At 40.8% G+C, this 20483-nt stretch overlaps 1 protein-coding gene across 2 annotated transcripts in view; it reads right to left on the bottom strand.

The window, feature by feature from the left end:
- Positions 1-20483, bottom strand: part of LOC115093684 (dynein heavy chain 11, axonemal-like) — a 586171-nt gene that overhangs the window by 204556 nt on the left and 361132 nt on the right. For both annotated transcript variants that reach the window (XM_029605802.1, XM_029605803.1), the window contains one exon: positions 14394-14540. In XM_029605802.1, the coding sequence (XP_029461662.1) occupies positions 14394-14540 (147 nt within the window). The remainder of the gene's footprint in view (positions 1-14393; positions 14541-20483) is intronic.

Here is a 20483-nt window from a genome sequence, read left to right on the forward strand (position 1 = left end):
ACTCTGTTTTCACTTTCTTTTTTCTTGTTTTTTTTCCTAATCTATGTTTTCTTTATTACTGGACTCTGGGATTTTTTATTTATTTGGTTGGTATGGTGTTTTGCTATCCGTATTTGGGAAGTTATCAACATGGTGATATTATACTGTTTCTGTGAGGTGAATTTATTTAGGATGGGTGGTAATAGAGGGCTGAGGATTGGCTTGGGAGGGTTTTGGACAGGTTGCTGAGGGAGGTTTCATTTAGGCCAGGGTATCGATTTGGTTCCCACCTGGGAGGTGGTTGGCCTTGAGGTCAGGGGTTTAGAGAGTTGGGAGGGGGAATGGTTATGGGGTTAAATACCATTCACGACTGGTTTTTGTTTTTTGTATTCTTTAATGGATAGGTTGGATGGGGTGGGGATTTATTGGGGAATATTCTGGGGTTAGAAATTACAGAAAAAATGCCTGCTATGGGTTTGAGTTCTGGGGGACTAAGGTTGGATGAAAAGTGGCATATGAGATATCTACATATGGGATACTGTGGGCAATTTATACTAATGATGGTTACTACCTACGGGTGGTATTGTTATGTTTGTACTTGTTTACTTATTTATTTTATTTATTTAATGTGTTTTGTATACCGTCATTCGGTTTCGCCATCAGAATGGTTTACAGTGCTTGTGAAATAATCTTGGTTACAAAAATCAATGTAGCAAAATGTCATCAGGAAGGAAGAATATGGGGTTTGATTGTTAGTAGAATACATATACCAGTTTTGGCTGGCTACAAGCTTTTCATGATATTTGTTCTTTGGTTAGTTGCCTAATTTTATTGAGGGATAATGGGGGTGATTAGATGCCTTTTCTTAAATGTGTGAGGAATTTCTTTGCTCACTAAGGGGAAACGGATCTTGCAATTTGCACGTAAATGGAAGATTCAGACACTTATGTTACAGGAAATGCATTTAACCAATGCTGAGTCTGAAAAGCTGAAAGGGGTGGATGGGCAACATATTATGCTTCATACAATTCGTGGAGCAGAGGGGTTTGTGTGCTCTTTGATAAAAACTTTCCTGCTACTGTACATAGGTCTCTCTCTGATCATAGGAGGCGGTATGTAATATTGGACTGTTCATTGTACTCTGTAAGGTTTACTCTAGTCAATGTATGTGGCCCTAACCAGGGGCAAGTTGCCTTTTATAAGCATTTAACTGATGTGCTTGCCACATTTGGGTTTGACCTATTGCTGATGGGGGTGATTTGAATACATATATGAACTCTGAGATGGACAGATCTTCGGATTTAGGTTAGCTTCACAGCAGCATTCTGGTCATAAAGAGCTGTTGGATACCTATCATTTACTAGATGTATGGCGACAGCAGCATACACTAGAAAGAGATTATGGGGTAGATTTTAATACCTACCCGCGTGCACACATGGATGCCCAATTTTATAACATGCCTGCTCTGGGCAGGCACAAGATGTACGCTGGCAGCCTGCCGGCACACGATACTCCAACACAGCAGCAAGTGGCCGCTGTGCCGGAGGCCTCTGGCCCCGCCCCTCCCCTCCCCTCCCAACCACTTTTGCGAAGCCCCGGGACTTAGAAGCATCCCGGGGCTTTACGCGTGTCGTTGGGCCTTTATAAAATAGGCCTGACATGCGTAACCCCTCCCTACGTGCACAAATCCTATGGAATTATGCACGTAGGGCTTTGAAAATCTGCCCCATACTTTTTTCTCCTTTAGTCACAGCTCTCATAGCCGCTTAGACTACTTTTTATACATTCTGAACTTCCTGTCTCATATGGTAAGTAGCAAAATTCTTTCTTGTGCAATTTCTGACCATAGTCCAGTGCAATTAGATGTTGATTTTTCCTTACTCAGACTTTCTGGTTATACTTGGCAGTAGAATACATCTTTACTTGAGGGCAAGAAGTTTTCTGTTTTGCTGTGTGATGGTATTTTTCAGTCTAATACTCAATAATCTGGATACTGAATATTTGCCTTTGCTAAGGTGAGAAACCTTCAAGGCCATTTTCAGTGTCAAAATCATTGGATACATCAGCTATGTCCGTAAACAAAAGGATAAGCAGCTAATACATCTTAACAGTCAGTTAGCACACCTCACTACTTTGCATAAACAGAGTTGTTTGGTACGAATATATAAAAAGTTGGAAGCTATCCGGAAAGATATACAAGCCCTGGAACTGCATACGATAGAAAGAGCTATGAGATATACTCATCTGAGATTCTATGAGCATGGGGGTAGGACAAGTGCTTTTTTAGCACAAGTGGTGAAAAAGAGGCAATGTAAATCTCAAATTGTGTCTCTTAAAACTCCTAATGGGAATGTTATGACTGATCCAGGTAAGACTGAGTGTTTTTTTAAGCAATATTACTCTTAGCTACAGGCACCCCCAGTAGTGGAAGGGAGTATTAATGACTTTCTAAGCTGAACTTGCCTGTGTTGATGGAGGTTCAGAGGGAGGCTTTGGCATTGCCTATCTCTGCTCAAGTACAGACTTTGCCAGGTGGGAAATGCCCAGGTCCAGATGACTATCCCATTGATATTTATAAGACATTTCTGATGGACTTTATACCATTCTTATTTAGTCTTTTTAATTCGGTGAATGATGGCCAATCATCTCTTGGAAATTTGCATAATGCTTTTGTTTTCTTAATTCATAAAAAGGAGAAGAGTGCTGATGAATGTGGTTCTTATCAGCCTATATCTCTGCTGAATTCAGACCTGAACATACTTGCTAAATTATTGCAGATGAGGCTTGAGAATTATCTGCCCAATTTAATTCATGGTGATCAAACAGGATTTGTTAAAGGGAGATTGTCAATGACCAATACTAGATGGCTATTCAATATTATACATTTGGCCGCAAAGTCTGGGGTCACAGGGGTAGTTGCTTCTTTGGACATGGAAAAGGCCTTTGATCAACTAAATGAATTCTTTGCTTCTGTGTTTACTAATGAGGATGTTGGGGAGATACCAGTTCCGGAGATGGTTTTCAGGGGTGATGAGTCAGATGAACTGATTGAAATCACTGTGAACCTGGAAGATGTAGTAGGCCAGATTGACTAACTAAAGAGTAGCAAATCACCTGGACCGGATGGTATGCATCCTAGGGTACTGAAGGAACTAAAAAATGAAATTTCTGATCTATTAGTTAAAATTTGTAACATATCATTAAAATCATTTATTTATTTTATTTATTTTAAGTTTTTTTATACCGATTTTCCTGCATAAAATGCATATCAAACCGGTTTACAATGAAACAGAATGAGCAGGAAGTAAAATTCCTTAGTCTAATACATTAAACATCAATAATGAAATAATTTTAAACAAAGCAAAAAGCTAAATAACATTAATAAAAGTTAAATTATTAACATAAACATAAATATAATTATATTAGAAGGAGCACAAAGGTTAGCATGAAGGGGAGCACACGCCCGGCACGCAACGCCTGGTGTAATTGTGCCGTTAATCGGGTCGCCGCTGGCTGGTCGTCATGACGTCGGGGGGGGGGGGGGGGGGGCGAGTCTTCACATCTCTGATTTTCTCTTTTAACATCTCAGTTCATCATCCATTCTACCTGAAGACTGGAGGGTGGCCAATGTAACCCCAATATTTAAAAAAGGCTCCAGGGGTGATCCGGGTAACTATAGACCAGTGAGCCTAACTTCAGTGCTGGGAAAAATAGTGGAAACTATTCTCAAGATCAAAATCGTAGAGCATATAGAAAGACATGATTTAATGGAACACAGTCAACATGGATTTACCCAAGGGAAGTCTTGCCTAACAAACTTGCTTCATTTTTTTTGAAGGGGTTAATAAACATTTGGATAAAGGTGAACCGGTAGATGTAGCATATTTGGATTTTCAGAAGGCATTTGACAAAGTCCCTCATGAGAGGCTTCTACGAAAACTAAAAAGTCATGGGATAGGAGGCGATGTCCTTTCGTGGATTACAAACTGGTTAAAAGACAGAAAACAGAGAGTAGGATTAAATGGTCAATTTTCTCAGTGGAAAAGGGTAAACAGTGGAGTGCCTCAGGGATCTGTACTTGGATCAGTGCTTTTCAATATATATATATAAATGATCTGGAAAGGAATACGACGAGTGAGGTTATCAAATTTGCGGATGATACAAAATTATTCAGAGTAGTTAAATCACAAGAAGACTGTGATATATTACAGGAGGAACTTGAAAGACTGGAAGATTAGGCATCCAAATGGCAGTTGAAATTTAATGTGGACAAGTGCAAAGTGTTGCATATAGGGAAAAATAACCCTTGCTGTAGTTACACGATGTTAGGATCCATATTAGGAGCTACCAACCAGGAAAAAGATCTAGGCATCATAGTGGATAATACTTTAAAATCGTCGGCTCAGTGTGCTGCAGCAGTCAAAAAAGCAAACAGAATGTTAGGAATTATTAGGAAGGGAATGGTTAATAAAATGGAAAATGTCATAATGCCTCTATATCGCTCCATGGTGAGACTGCACCTTGAATACTGTGTACAATTCTGGTTGCCGCATCTCAAAAAAGATATAGTTGCGATGGAGAAGGTACAGAGAAGGGCAACCAAAATGATAAAGGGGATGGAACAGCTCCCCTATGAGGAAAGGCTGAAGAGGTTAGGGCTGTTCAGTTTGGAGAAGAGACGGCTGAGGGGGGATATGATAGAGGTCTTTAAGATCATGAGAGGTCTTGAACGAGTAGATGTGAATCGGTTATTTACACTTTTGAATAATAGAAGGACTAGGGGGCATTCCATGAAGTTAGTAAGTAGCACATTTAGGACTAATCAGAGAAAATTCTTTTTCACTCAACGCACAATAAAGCTCTGGAATTTGTTGCCAGAGGATGTGGTTAGTGCAGTTAGTGTAGCTGGGTTCAAAAAAGGTTTGGATACGTTCTTGGAGGAGAAGTCCATTAAAGGCTATTAATCAAGTTTACTTAGGGAATAGCCACTGCTATTAATTGCATCAGTAGCATGGGATCTTCTTAGTGTTTGGATAATTGCCAGGTTCTTGTGGCCTGGTTTGGTCTCTGTTGGAAACAGGATGCTGGGCTTGATGGATCCTTGGTCTGACCCAGCATGGCAATTTCTTATGTTCTTATGGACATTTTTATTTCACAGTGTTGCAAAATGCCAAAATACCTGATCACTTTATAGCTTGGTTAAAGGCCATGTACACTAAACCTAGGATGTGTCTTCTGATTAATAGGGTTTATTCACCCATTGGATGTGATGGGGTGCCCCTTGTCCCCGTTCTTATTTGATCTGGTGATAGAACCACTGGCGGAGGTGGTGTGTAAGATCATGGTGATCTGTTATAACTCTGGGTGAAAGGGAGCATCAAATTTCTTTATATACAAATATAATGTTCTGTTATATTTGATAGATTTGAGACAGTCTGGGCCAGCTTTGATGCAGCTCCTGCAACAGTACAAGTTATAAGGTCAATTGGTTCAAATTTGAGCTTCTTCCTTTGAGTTCTAAGGTTACAATCCTGGCTTGCTTTTCTGATTTAAGATAGTGCAGACTGGTATTGTGTATTTTTGTGCCTAAAAATCATAATAAACATTATTCTGGTAATTACGAGGGACTCATAACTAAGATTAAACAGCTCTTGGTGTCTTGGATGGACTTACCTATATCTTGGGTGGACCGGATTAATTTGCTTAAAATAAGCATTTTGCCAAAATTTCTATACCTGTTCCAACATGCTTCTTACAATGTCCTGGCCAAAATCTTTGATGCCATGCATAAGGCTATGGATAAATTTATTTGGCAAAATAAGCATGCTAAAATCTGACTTAGTCCATTATGGATGCCCAAATCGCAGGGTGGCATGTCTCTTCCCAATTTGAAATTGTACTACTAGGCATCGTGATTGCTGTGACTTAAGGGGTGGCTTGGACATTGTAATGACTCGTGGCTTCCATTGGTAAGATTACTGTCGGGTGTTATCGACCTGTCTTTGTTATCATTTCTGCCATTGACCTCTCCAATTAGATGTAGAGTGACCAGAAATAGCTACATTCTGGCCCATATGCTCGGAGTATGGGGTCAATATCTGTGTTTTTTTAGATCAGGAGAGTGAAAATATGCTCCTAGTATCCTCTATTTATGGTAATTCCTTGGTTTTGGGTCTAACATTTTTGCCGGCCTTTAGGGGCTGGTGTCTCAATGGGCTGGTTATTTTTGCCCAACTATGGGAGGAGGGTAAGTTTGCTTCATGTACTTCTTTGTGTGAGGAGTTTGACCTTGATGCACGAGACCATGCTTATTATTTACAGCTTCGAGAGGCATTAGTTTCTCGATTTGATTTGTCTGTGCCAATTCAACCACTGAATGGATTGTTTACCTACATGAGCGATGCTTATACGTGAGCTAAAGGTATTTCTTTAATGTACTGGGTATGTTGCAGGGTAAACTTGGATCAGATACCTCATCTCGGTTAATGGAAGCATGGAATGGTGATCTTGGGAATGGAAGGGTATTTGGAAAGTGGCATACCATAGCTCAATCTGTCAGAAACGTGTGGAGATGATGGTCAGACTATTGCACAGGATGTACCGTACCCTTGTCTTTTTCGCAGCCATTTATCTGTATCTGAGCCCAGCGTGCTGGCAAGGCTCCAGGGGTATTGGATCCTTCTTCCATATAAATTGGCAGTACCCGGAAGTTCTGGCCTGGTGTTACTCAAGAGTTGGCTGATATTCTAAATTTCCCAGTGAACATTTTGCCACTGACTGGATTACTGGGGAAACAAGCTGGTTCGGGTATTCTGGTTCCTTTTAGAGGCTTAAGTTGGTCAGCTATTACTGGCTGCTCATTTTATAATAGTTACTGCTTAAACCATTGGAGAGCTCAAGTCCAAGAGGTAGGTATAGAATGGTTGAGATATACTCTTAGGAATGAATAATTTAAATATGACCGTATATGGAAAGTGTTTCATATTTATCAGGACAGTATTGCCAATGTGTGATCATTCTTTGTCAGGCCTTAAATCTGCCCTATGCATATTTATTGTATCAGCATATGTCCAAGTTGTTTCTATATGGCTAGACTGTGCCTTGTTGGATTATTTGCTTTTGTTGATGTATGCCTTGAAAATATATAATTAAATAGTTAAAAAAAAAGAACATAAGTGAAAACAAAAGTAAAAACCAGATAAAATATAGATTAGATTAAACACTGATTATAAAACAATGAAACACAACAAAATAAAATGAAAGAATTCTATTGGCATAAGAATAAACCTAGAACCGAACCACATCATAACTGAATAAGAATATAAACAAAGGTAAGTGCACATTGGTTGAAAAACTAGCCTCTAAAAACTGCAATTGGGCCAGATAAAAATATAAAGGGAATAATACTCATGAAATAAAAGCTTACTTAAAAAGGTCATGCATTTACTAAATGTCTGAAGGTTAGTTATCCATCAACCATACTTCCCTTGTGAGCTACTCTTGAGAAGGTATGCTTATAAATTCCAGCTAATCTCCTTCAGAGATGGGGCATATGCAAGACCCTTTTATGACAATTTTAAGATCCTTGTAAATGCATATATGGATAAGCTTTTTTTTTTTTTTTTTTTTAAATTCAAAGGGCCTACTCTCTTCAAAGCCTTAAAGATTAAGATCAGTAATTTGTTCTAGGCTCTAAAACATACTGGTAACCAGTGCAGACCTTTCAAAATAGGGTTCATATATTTCTGGTATGTAGCATCCATTAGCAACCAGGCCATAGCATTTTTTATTAGTTGCAGCTTCCAAGTACTCCTCAAGGGCAGCTCCTTAAGGAGTACTTGGAAAAGCAGTTAAAGTAGTTGGATGATTTTGTCACTGATAATGGAATTTATGACAAGGGGCAATTTGGGTTTAAAAGAAACTTTGGAACAGGAATTTTGCTGCTGTCATTATTGAATGACATTCATTATGTGCTGGAGGAGAAGAAAACTGGAATTTTAGTCAACTGGATACAGCATCAGTAGTTAATACATTTTGTCATAGTAAGTTTTTCACAAGACTACAGGATTATGGGCTTTCAGGTATGGTGTTGCAATAATTCACATCTCTTCTGAGTAGTAGGAAACAAAGAATTTCTCAAAAGGAAAATTGCTCAGAGCGGTATTCCTTGGATATAGGGGTACCGCAAGGCTCCAATCTGTCACCTGCGTTGTTTAATATTTCTTTAAGCCTAAATTTGGGTGTACTGTATGTGTAATGCAGAGGATGTTCAGGTTTTTATTTCTAGTGACAGTCCAGGTGAAATATTTTTGGAAAAACTTTGGTGTTGCCTAAAGGGGGTTAAAGAATGGTTGATGGACAATGAGTTATTACTGAACTGTGATAAGACGACTGTACTGTGGTTGGAGAATTCTTTGTTACCCTTTGAATTTCAGTTTGAGAAACATCACTTGCTCCCTATCAGAAATACATAATTTGGGGTTTATATTGGATTCCTCTTTAACATTGAAGCCTCAAGTGACTAAGGGCCTCCTTTTCTGAAGTATCGCAGGCCTGCGGTACTTTAGAAAAATGCTGTAATGAGGGGCGGGGGGCCGGTCCTGCGCTAGCCGGCAGCGATCGCACCTCCACAGTGTGATCGCTGCCGGCGTCACGCCCAATAACTACACCATAAAAGGTGTAGTTATTGGGCGCGAAATAGGCAGTGAAAAGGCTCCTTACCTTTTCGCTGTCTGCGCCTTCTTCACAGGGTTGGCCCCGGTGACGCCCCGACTCCTCCTCTTCCGGGGCCGACTCCGCCCCGATAACACTAGCACCCATTTATGCTAGCGTTAGAAAATGAGGCCCTAAGGTAGCAAAGATGCTTTTTATAGTCTGAAACTTCTTAAGTCATTGAGGAGAGTTTATCAGTTGAGAATTTTAGAATTATTGTTCAATCTTTAGTTTTAAGCTACCTTGATTATTGTAATTCCATTTATTTTGAATTGTTGGCAAAACTGATAAAGATTCTTCAGTTGGTGCAGAATGCAGTGGTTAGGGTTATTTTTAATTTGCCTTGGAGAGTGTTGATTACACCATTTATGCACAAGCTCCATTGGCTACCTATAAATTATAATTTAAAAAACGTACTATTACATATAAAGCTGTATATAAGGAGCTGCACAGTTTGAGGGAAAAGATTGAGAATTATGTGCTTGCTCACGCTCTGCGCTCTTCAAGTCAGGAATTACTGTCTGTTCCATCTTTGCATAACTATGTTGCAAAGAACTAGAATATGGTGTTACAAGCTGAGGGCCCGGCAAGGGCTAGTGGACCCCCATGGGAGCAGTCCAGGACTTCAGGGCAAAGCAGAAAAGACATTCTGCCTGCACCAGTCACCTCCCCTGCAGGTTGAGCCCTTGGGTTCTGGTGGCCAGCAGGACCTTAGGCTGTGGCTGGAGTTTAGGTGCAGGTTGTGCAGGACTGGAGACTGAGACTGAGCAGGACTGCAGGCTGAAACAAGACTGGGGGTCAAAGACACAACCAGACAAGATGGAAGAGGACAGAACAAGACAAACAGAGAACAAAAGACACAGATACCCAAAGACAGCAAGCTAGATAGAAAGCCACAAGGCAAGGCTAGAGCAGAAGGCCTGAAAGGTCATTGAGCAAAGCTAGAAGCCCCAGAGGCCAGAGAACAGGCCAGGGCCGAGCTGAGGAGATTCAATGACAAGGCACCGGGCTGTGCAACAGGCAGAGTTAAGTAGGCTGAGCCCTGCTGAGTCATGGGTTCAAGGAGACAATGACTGGAGTGAGAGTAGATGTAGCTCCATGAAGACCTCTGGTGGTTGGGAGGCTGCATAACAGGCAGGATCCTAACATATGGGCCTATTCTATCAGTGCTCTATGTGAAATGATTTGCCTATAAGACTTGTGTGAGGAATTGGACCTTTTAAAATTTAGAAAATTGCTTAAAGCAGAATTGTATCAGAAAGCATTTGGTGAAGGGAGGTTTTGAAGAATGGTAGTGTTGGTAGAAGTATAATAATGTATTATAAATTGATTTTATATTATGTTTGTTTTATGTGTTATGCTGTTTGTTTATAATTTTAAGAATACTGTTATCCGCATTGAACATTTTGAGATTACGCAGAATATAAGTTATTTTCAATAAATAAAATAAATAAATGTGTGTAAGTCTGCTTTGAAAGTTGGTGTAATTTATACGTGTGTTTGCTACATAATTTAGGCAGGCTGTTAGAAAAATTATCCCTTAGTGGCTTTCACACCCATAAGAATTCTGTCTCTTGGGTTTAAGCATAAGCTTATTATGAGAGGCCCAGGCATTAATTGCTTCAAATCAAATTGACAGTCTGGTCACTGCCTCTATTGAAACTGATTGCACAGGCAAGTAAATATGAAAATCTTCAGCATAAATATGAAATTTCACCCCACAAGATTTAAATATCTCCCCAAGAGATTGAATGTAAATATGAAAAAGCATCGTGGAGAGAAGAAGGGCACTGAGTGTGGTTCATTCCCACATTCACTACAAGATCCTTGGGATACAGTGACTTGGATCAGCCCTGGATTTGTCATTAGGCAGGCACCCATTATATTTGTGCCTAGGGCAGGAAACAATTAGGGGCAGCAGGCAGGCTAAGATTTGCTGCCTTCCAGCTCCACTGAAGCTCATTCAGCAGAGAACAGCCCTCTGCTACCCTGTAACAGATCCTTACAGAAGACAGGGGAGTGAAGGCATCAAAAGTAATGGCAAAATCCTAAACCTGTCCAAGTCTTGAATCCAAAAAACTCTCCACACTCAGAACAGTGTTCCAAATAAAGTCTTTACTGTAATAAAGCGTCAATAGAAATGTTTGGCAAACAATGCATTTATGTAGTGAAGGTGGTCCCCATTCACTCGTCCAATAACTCAGTCAATCAGGATCTCCTTACTTCACTGTGTACTGCTCTCCTACTTTTCTTTTTGTGCTTGTCATGGAGGATCAGCCAGAACACTAATGACCTAGTGATGCAGAGACACCAGCCATAACACGGTTGCCAATGATCAATGATGCTGAGATCTTTGCAGACAACCGTAACATGGCTGCTTCAGCTGCGTCACTGCACCATGTAACTGCACTATGCTTCAGAACACATGACTCTTAGGGCTAGCAGGTGGAAGAGCAGAATTTTTCAAGTCAGCTCAGCCTTTTTGGTAGGAAATCAGTTAGAAAGAGAGAGAGAGAGAGAAGAGCAGACAGATCATCTACTTTCTCCAGAGAGTCTCCCGCAGTTTAGATAAACAGACAGTGCAAATAAAGCTGAAGAAGGATTCTGCAATGGTTTGCTGGATGCTGGAACCTGCAGTGGTTTGCTGGAAGCTGCTGCTAGATTGCTGCATTTCTGTAATGGAAGAGCTGGGATAAAGGTTCCTGCAGTGGAGATGAACACTATCCAGTAGCCCTTGGGAGCATGAGTACTCTTTTGATACACACACAGGACAAACTTTGGACACCAGACTCAGTTCTGAGCTGCTATTACACTAATGTAACATTCACCACTACTTAAAAGATAGGTTATTCACCTGCATCACCCTTCTCTGTTTCTATGAATAATACTACAATCCTCCCAGTCCTTGTAACCTTGGAGTCGTCTTAGACTCCTCTTGTTCCTTCTCTACACATATCCAAAACACTGTTCAAATGTGCTGTTTCATTCTCTATAACATCAGAAAAATCCATCCCTTCCTTCTGAGAACAATATCAGAACCCTTATCCACTGTTTCATCACCTCCCACTTAAACTATTGCAACCTGCTCCTCACAGGTCCCCCAATGAGCTTTCTCCACTACAATCTATCCAGAATTCAGCTGCATGACTTATCTTTCGCCAGAGTTACTACACTCACATAAACCCTCTTATCAAGTCACTTCAATGGCTCCCTATCCATTCCTGCATACAATTCAAGCTCCTTTTATTCACCTACAAGAGCCTTCACTCTGCTGCTCCTCACTACCTCTCCTCTTTTATCTCTCTCTAATCTCTATACCCCTTTTGTGCACTCTGCTCATCAGGCAAGACACTCCTATCTGTGCCCTTCTCCTCTACTGCCAATTCTCGACCCCCTGCTTTCCGCCTGGCTGCACCATATGTTTGGAATAGACTTCCTGAGCTGATGCATCTTTTCTTATTCAAAGGTTCCTGCCTTATTTAAATGCCATCTGAAAACCTACCTTTTTGAGGCTACTTTTAAACGTTAACCCATGATTGTCCCACTTACAGCCTCAATCATTTTTAAACATTGTCTCAACAATTTTTAAACATTGTCTTAATAAATGAAATCCCTCAAGTCTCTTTTGCCCTGTATATTTGTCTTGATTAGATTGTAAGCTGTGCTGAGCAGGGACTGTCTTTTATATGGTTTTTTTATAGTGCTGCATATGATGAGTAGTGCTATAAAAGTGTTAAGCAGCAGCAGTAGTAATAGTCCTATGGATTACAAGTAAGTCTAGTTTTGTGTTGTTTAAATGTTAACCTTTGACTCCCTGGCTCCATTACCATAAACTAGGGGCGGATGGGGCATTTTCTTTTGCTCATCCCATTTGAACCAGCATTGTGCTTCAATATTGTCTGTCAAACGCAGAAAGTCAAAAGGCACTTCAAGTGACTGTAGACTCTTGTGAGTTAAGGAATATTAAGCATTGTAATGCACATCTGTGGAGGGCTGAGGAACATTTGAATTTGTGCATGAGTAATATTGGACCCAATAATTAGTGTAGTTATATACTCTCAAGGGATATAGTGAGCTCATTGTTAATTAAAAAGATATACCAGCCCTGGTACTAGTAAATACAAAAATATAGAATATCCGTGGTTAATTATTCTAAGTGCAGAATATTACTCTAGAACTATGTGTAGTAATTATGGATGTTTGCACTTGTATATGTGTTTAACCTTTTAATGCACAGCTTCTAATACACTCCTGGTTTCTGCAAGGATAGGATTATTTATTTTCCTGAAAATTGCTAGAGAAAAAGCTTATTCCATTTCTTCGGAAATTCTCACTCCTACTTGTCCTCGGACACTCAGAAATACTGTAGTAATGTAAAAGAGCTTTCATTTCTCCATCCTTTACTCCTTGGTAGGAAATTTACTGTGACAGCATAGTCAACTGGAGGTATGACCTCAAGGGCAGGAGTAGCTGGTACTTTGGCATGGTGAGTCTGACAGGTTCCATCTGGTACAGCAGCAGGATGTCTTCTGCCTGTGGTAACTACCTTCCCCTTGGCTTGAGCCCTTGGGTGCTGGTGGGTAGCAGGGCTTAAGTAGTAGGTCTGGAACCAAGATGAAACAGGAATGTAGGTGGAAGCACAGGAGAATATTGGAAATTGGAGGCTAGATGAGATCAATCAGCAGATCCAAAGTAGCAAGGAATACACTTGAATCAATGTAGCAAGAAGGAAGCAGGACTCCAACAAAAGGCCACAGAATGAAAACCAAGTTCTAGCAACCTGTTGACTGGAAACCTGGAATATATATATATATATATATATGTGTCCGAGCAGGAACAAGATTGCCGCCAACAGGGCTGACCAGCTAGTCCCTAAAGCCCACAAAGGCCCCTGCTGGTCAGAAATGCCTATCAGGACCTCACACTTACAGACTCTTGCTTCTAAATATGTAGCTGCTCCCTTCAACTGAACTCTTTAGAAACACTAGGGGTCTATTTATCCCTTCATATACAGATTCCACTATGGCACTCACAGAAAGGGGTGCTCTTACAAATGAAACATACCACATACTTCTTACTTCAAAATGGGTCCTTATGTAATCCATACCAAACAACATGTAATTAGAAGCTGAGGAGTATAAATTTGTTTCATATTTAATAAATAAATTGCATATATTAGTGTGGAATCTAAGAAGTCCCTACATCGGAATTCCCAGACTCTTCCTGAAGTGGAGCTTCTTTTTTCCCATTGAGGGTTTTGAGTGGTTAAGAAGAGTGTGGTTCACAAATTTTAGCATGCATTTCCTAGCTCGTCAAACTCCCACTCAAACAGCATCAAAATAAACAGTATTTTAGTCCTCTTTACTAACCCCTGCCTTGTTCTCTAAATATATCTATTTTAAATAATTCCGAAAGGTCTTCTACTCTCTAAATGAATCACATAAATTCTCCTAAAAATGATTCACTAGTCACGAACCACAATCCATGAATCACAATCACGAGATGAGTAGTTCCCAAAGCACAACATATGGATCATCCCTTCTTGGTTCATTATTTATAAGTTGTGGGGCTCATACAAGATGGATGCAACTTTTCTCAATCTTTGGGATAAAATCAACAAATGGAAACAATGCATGCCCCTATCCTCTTCAGAAACTTTATCATGAACTCCTTTCACTCTTAACTGCAGTCAGATACTGTACCCGTTTCTCCTCAGCATCTGCTACAGCTTTCTCTAGATTAACTCTTGCAGTCTGTTGTCCTATTTTGGAGATAAGCGCTTCGGTATCTTTGTCTCGTTGATGAAGTTCCACCTCTTGAATAGCAAGTTTAGACTTTAGATCTTCCACCTGATTATTACACAAGAGACTTAGTTAATTATGTTTTTAGTAGGATTTAAATGACATTCTGAACTGCCAGGTAAAGAAACTGTGCAATTGTTTTGACTCTAGAGGATGCACGCTTATGTTTTGTATTTCTCAATGTATTGTCTCTGAGGCATAAAATTTTACAAGTTAGAGATTTGCATAATAGAAGTAACTTTTGTGCAACAATATTCCATAACAAATATGAATAGAAACATTCAATTTAAGCAATTTATTTAATATCAATGCAGTGGTCCCCTTGCAAAACAAAACCCTTCATATTAAATTTTCTTAGAAAAAACTGGTCATATCTCCCAATCATAGTAGAACAGAATGACTCATCTTTCTATTAAACACAGTCATCATTTTATAACTTGTTATAAAGGACCACTTTAGTTTGAATAGTATTGCATGCAGGGCCCCAGGACCCCACCTGGAAGGAACCGCATAATTATCCTATTGTTGCATAATTTACAATCTGTTGCACAATCAACAAACCTGAAATCCCCCCACCCCCTGCTAATTCAGTCATCTGAAGGAACCTGAATTGCCTGCAGGGCTGAGTCAACAACCTTCTGTTTCAGCCTCCTGCAATGAATCTCTCTGCTTCATGCTCCAATCTCTCCCCTCCCAGGCACTTGTAGGGAACAAGAGTGGAGGCTGAGGCTTAGGTTGAGCAGACAAAAGGCAACCACTCTATTCCCTAAGCCATTTCCTCCCCTCTTGTCCTAAAGGAAGCAGGCAGGGAGGGGTGAGTTTAGAATGAACAGAGCAAGCAATCAGTGTTTGATCCTTCAAATATCTATTTTTTAAGTCAAAACCAGATTTTATTTTGATGTAATTCCTGGATGGAATGATGTCTCTTTAGAAGAATTTCAACTGTATATACAGATTCTCACACTTGCATATGTGGCCAACCAAGCACCAGTTGACAAAGACCTGGTGGATATATTTTGGAAGTCTGCAGCTGTTCCTCTTCCACAATTGACAGAGTTGGCATTAATTTTAATTAACAGCATGACAAACTAACTGATGCTTAGTGCAGCTTCAGCATTCATCAGTTCATATACTCAGAATGAGGATGAGGAGTTTCTCAAAAAATGTATTTCAATCCAAAACAAAAGCGACATTTTACTATTAAATATTTGCAACTTATAGATTTCTACTTGATAAATAGTTGCTTTCTGTACATGGTAAATTTTGTATTTGTATATAAGTTAAATGCTATTTAAAAGCAATGCAAAAGGTTTTCAATAAAAAATTGACTTTTTAGCATAGTGAGACATTAAACAGTAGGCAAAATAATGCACATTTGCCACATAATTACTGTAGAAGTTTTAATGACCTGCCATAGAATTTAACACGCGGCAGAATTTTGAAATATTGACAGCAGGTAATCTGGGGGTGTGATTGCATATAACAAAAAAACCCACTAATCTTCACAAAGTTTTAAACAAAATATTATACACAACTATACTAACTTGTAAATTGTAAGCTGGTTATTTATTTAAAATATTACTATTTTGGCAATTCATAAATAAAAATTAGGCTGAGTAAGACGTAGATTTTAAAAAGCTGCGTGCGCAAAAAAAGAGTGCATGCGTGTGTAAAATAGCACCTGTGAGTAAACGCCATTTAAAAAACTGCAACATTGGCACATACCCAGGGACTGTGAGTAAATTTGCGCATAGAAAAAGGGGCAGGCCAGGGGCTGGGGAGGGGACAACATGCACGCGTGTTAAGTTGCTGTTTTTAAAACCTGCCAAAGTGACGCGCATCAGTCTTTTATTTGCATACACTTACTTCAGCTCAATACCAGGTGTAAGTGTTCGTAAACATCTTGAAAGTGAAAACATGACTGGGTGAAGGGTCTGGGTGAAGCGGGGGGAGCTCAGGTTCAAGAGCCAGGGGGAGTCTTCATGATGTGCGAGTAGACCTGACCTGGACCACCTATAGAGATACATTTTGACTTCTCAGGGTAAGTGGCGGCCTTGCTGCCACTTATTTGGATACATTTTAAACACCGCTACTTATCTGGCTAATAGGGTCATGTATCAAAATGCTATTAGGTGTTTTCGCATGCGTTAAGGGCTCTTAACCTAGCTTGATGGACTCTCTACCTGGGTAACATCAAGCTAGGTTGAAAGAACATTGCACAAATCTCCTCTTTGAGTGAGTTTCCTCACTCTGCGGGTCATCAAATCTTCACAAGAGACCACTGTTCTGTTCGTACATCTCACTTTGAATGTCGAAGTGGACCCTAACCCCTACACTAATACCTAAACCTCACCTCGAGTTACTAGGTGGGCCTCCCATAGAGATATAAATACCTATCTAGTGTTGGGGCATTACGGCTAGGCTCACTCGCGCACTCTCTCTCTCCCCTCTCAGTGGCTCTGATAGTAAACATGGTCCCCCCCCAGTGGTTTGCATAGGTATTAGCACAAATTGTAATAAACTGCCTATTACCATAAAACACACCCCCTTTTCTATCACATGCGGTATTTAGTGCATTTTGATAAATCCAGGCATAAGTAAGATAAGCGGATAAGTGTTAGCTGGGTACTTATCCAGCTATGTTTAACATTACATGTCTCATATCTTTTAGATACACAAATATGCTGTTGAGCAGAGCTGCACGTATTTTATATCTTATGCACACAAGTGTACACATGATATAAAATATATGTGCATGCATGCACAAATTCACATATCTGTGTATGTGGGCATGCATGCACTTATTTTCAAGTTATCTTTTAACAGGTGAATTTTCAAAGGAGTTTCATGCGTAAAAGTAACATACTATTGTAGCAATTTTGAAAAGCCATTCATGTGCATAAACAGCAAAATTTTAAATCCCCTGCACGCGTGGAAAAAGGGGGTTATGCGGGCGGCTGAGCCTTATGCACGCTGCATGCATTTTAGAAGAGGCCTGGCCGTGCACGTAAACCCTGTTACACACACAAAAGCCAGGCCTCTATCAAGAGGCGGTCCCGGGGGCAGGGCAGGGTGGAGCTGGATCAAAGCTGACCCCCTTCTCACCCCGGGGCTGCCACTCGAGTTAGCCCCGACAACCAAAAGTAAAACAAAAAAATCAAAGTCATGGCGCAACGGAGACCTCCCCCCGCAACACCCCAACCCCATCAAAAATCAATAAGTCTCTCCCTACCTTCCCTTTCCAAACAAATATGGCCCTCCAGGTATCTCTCACCCCCCCCCAATGATCAATGATCACAAAACATTGTTGGTGTATTTAGGTTCCCTGGCTCCCAGGAGGGAAGCAGCATTGGGAGGCAGCAGCAGCCCATGCAGACAGACAAAGCACCTATTTTCTACTGTACCACAACAGGCCTTTTAGGGAAGTTGATGTCACCAGGAAAGATTTTGTTTTCTTGGGCACCTACTTGAAGGAGCTTGCACTTGCTGACAGATGGGGGTCCCCTCGACTCTGTGCTAGAAGCAGCTGCAGCTCTAGGACAAAGAGAGCCACACAGAGCCCTCCTACACCTGCCATCTCTTTTTTACCATGGATTTCCAGTTGAATGGCTTACAAATGGCCCATGAGTGAAAAAACCCATGCCTTTTCCATTTTGTGCTCTTTTTCTACACACAGGGCATTTGCATGGCATTGGCTTCCTGCAACCCATGGTGTGTGAGCATTCTTTGGTGCTTGTGCCCAGATATGTGGCCATTTTATAACTTACGCACATAGGGGTAGATTTTAAAACGTGTGCACGGGCGTACATGTGTACACGCTACCCGGCGCGCACACATGTATCCCCAATTGTATAACATTCGTGCGCAGGCGCGTGCATGTTATAAAATTGGGGGTCGGCGTGCACAAGGGGGTGCACAATTGTGCACGCCGAGCCCGAGCCACCTTCACCCGTTCCCTTCCAGGCTGCTCTGAAATCGGCCTGGGAGGGAACGGCCTCAGAGGGAACTTCCCTTCTCCCCCACCCCACCTTCCCTTCCCTCCCCCGCCCTTTCCCCTCTACCTTTCTCTTCTTTTTTTGTTGTTTTAAAACTTACTTCAGCCCTGGGGCTGAAGTAAGTTGTGCGCGCCGGCCACCTGCCTGCGCGCGATCCCTGAACCAACAGCAAATGGCCATTGTTCCAGGAGCCTCTGACCCTGCCCCACCCCCGGACCGCCCCGCCCCCTCCCTGCCCCTTTTTGCAAGCCCTGGGACTTACATGCATCTCCGGGCCTTTTGAAAATAGGCCCGGCGCGCGGAACCTTTTGAAAATCCGGCCCATATATGCTCACATGTTATAAAATAGCCTGACTGTGCACATATGTGCGCCCAATTTTAAGTGGGTGCACACGTCAATGAGCATAAATCCTGCTTCTACCGCCTGAGCTGGGGAATTTTAAACGAGGCACGCGTCCATGTCATTGCCAGTTTTGCCAGTTTATCCACCAGTTCGTCCAATTAGTGGCCAGGTCCTCTAGACCTCCTTAGTTTGATAGTCTGCACTCCTCCCAGTTACCCCAGACCCTTTAAACCCCTGAGAATTTTTAACTTACACCATGTCCCTAGCAGAAGTAAACTTACGCAGAAGGGGATCCAGGCGCATAAGCATGTACGTTCACATCTCTTGACCATGCCCTGAAACGCCCATGTCTCGCCCTGACCACATCCATGAGCCACCCCTTTTTGAAAACTTTTGAGATGTGCACACAGCAGGAGACATGCGCTCATCTGGGCGGCTTTTAAAATTCAGTGGGCACTTGCAAGCCCGACCTGTGTGCAAATCTCTTTTAAAATTCACCTCAATTTCCCCTCCGAAAAACAATCTGTGCACAAATGGTGGGATAATTTTCAGAGGGAAAGGACACAATAACTTTCCCTTTGAAAACTGGTATAAAGTTTATGGGTATAAAAATTACCCACAGACTTTACTATCAATGCAGGCAAGTACAAAATTACTCCCTTAATTCATTTCTAGAAGCTTCTCCATGAGCTTTAATACTGCATACTGACCACCCTTTCACATTATGAGAAAATGTAGATCCATATCTGCTGGGTATTAATACATTTTTTAAATGTGGTTTGTTTTTTTTAACTCTTTATCATTTTTAAATTGTTAACAAGAAGTCGTACAATAGAGATCAAATTAAGTATAATGAGAAAAAAAACCAGAAAGGGAAATATGAACTCTCCATAGCACATTGTCAGACCACAAAAAAAAAAAAAAGAGGGTCTAATGAAAATAAGAAAGGAAAAAAAATTATGAAGAAAAAGACAAACAATGCTAAGGGCAAGAATCTTCTAATATTCAAGGCACCATAAGCCACAGAGGTTATTTGCTGGATGTTTAGGGTGCAGTATCCTGTCCAGCTCTATCAATAAGGAAAACATTTAACTGGGAGGGATCAAAGAAGACATATTTAACGCCCTGGAATTTAACAACACATTTACAAGGAAAACAGAGCCAAAAGAAAGCCCCCATATTCAAAACAGCTGAACACATCAACAGAAAACGTTTCCTCTTAGTCTGAGTTACTTTGGACACATCTTGGAACATACAAATCTTAAGCCCTAAAAAGGAAATATCTCTCGAATGAAAAAAAAGTTTCAAAATAAAATCCCGATCAGAGTCCAAGGCAAAGGTAACAAGTAAAGTAGAAGGTACAACAGCTTCATCTGTCGAGCTTTCAGGAAAAGAAGAGAGATGAGAAGAGTCAGATAAACCAACGTCAGCAGGAGCATCCCTCACTTGAACAGCTTTTGGATTCACAGGAACATAATAGGCTTTAGAAATAGGAGGAAACAAGTCTTCCTTAATAGATAGAGTTTCCATAAAGTATCTACGTAACATCTCCACTGGAATGGTAAGCCTTTTTTTTTTTTGGAAAATTGATGATCCTAATATTCTGGTGGCATATCACATTTTCAAGATTTTCCAGCTTATTCTGTAAATGCA

Source organism: Rhinatrema bivittatum, chromosome 6 (genome assembly GCF_901001135.1).
Source record: "Rhinatrema bivittatum chromosome 6, aRhiBiv1.1, whole genome shotgun sequence".
Lineage (NCBI taxonomy): Eukaryota > Metazoa > Chordata > Amphibia > Gymnophiona > Rhinatrematidae > Rhinatrema > Rhinatrema bivittatum.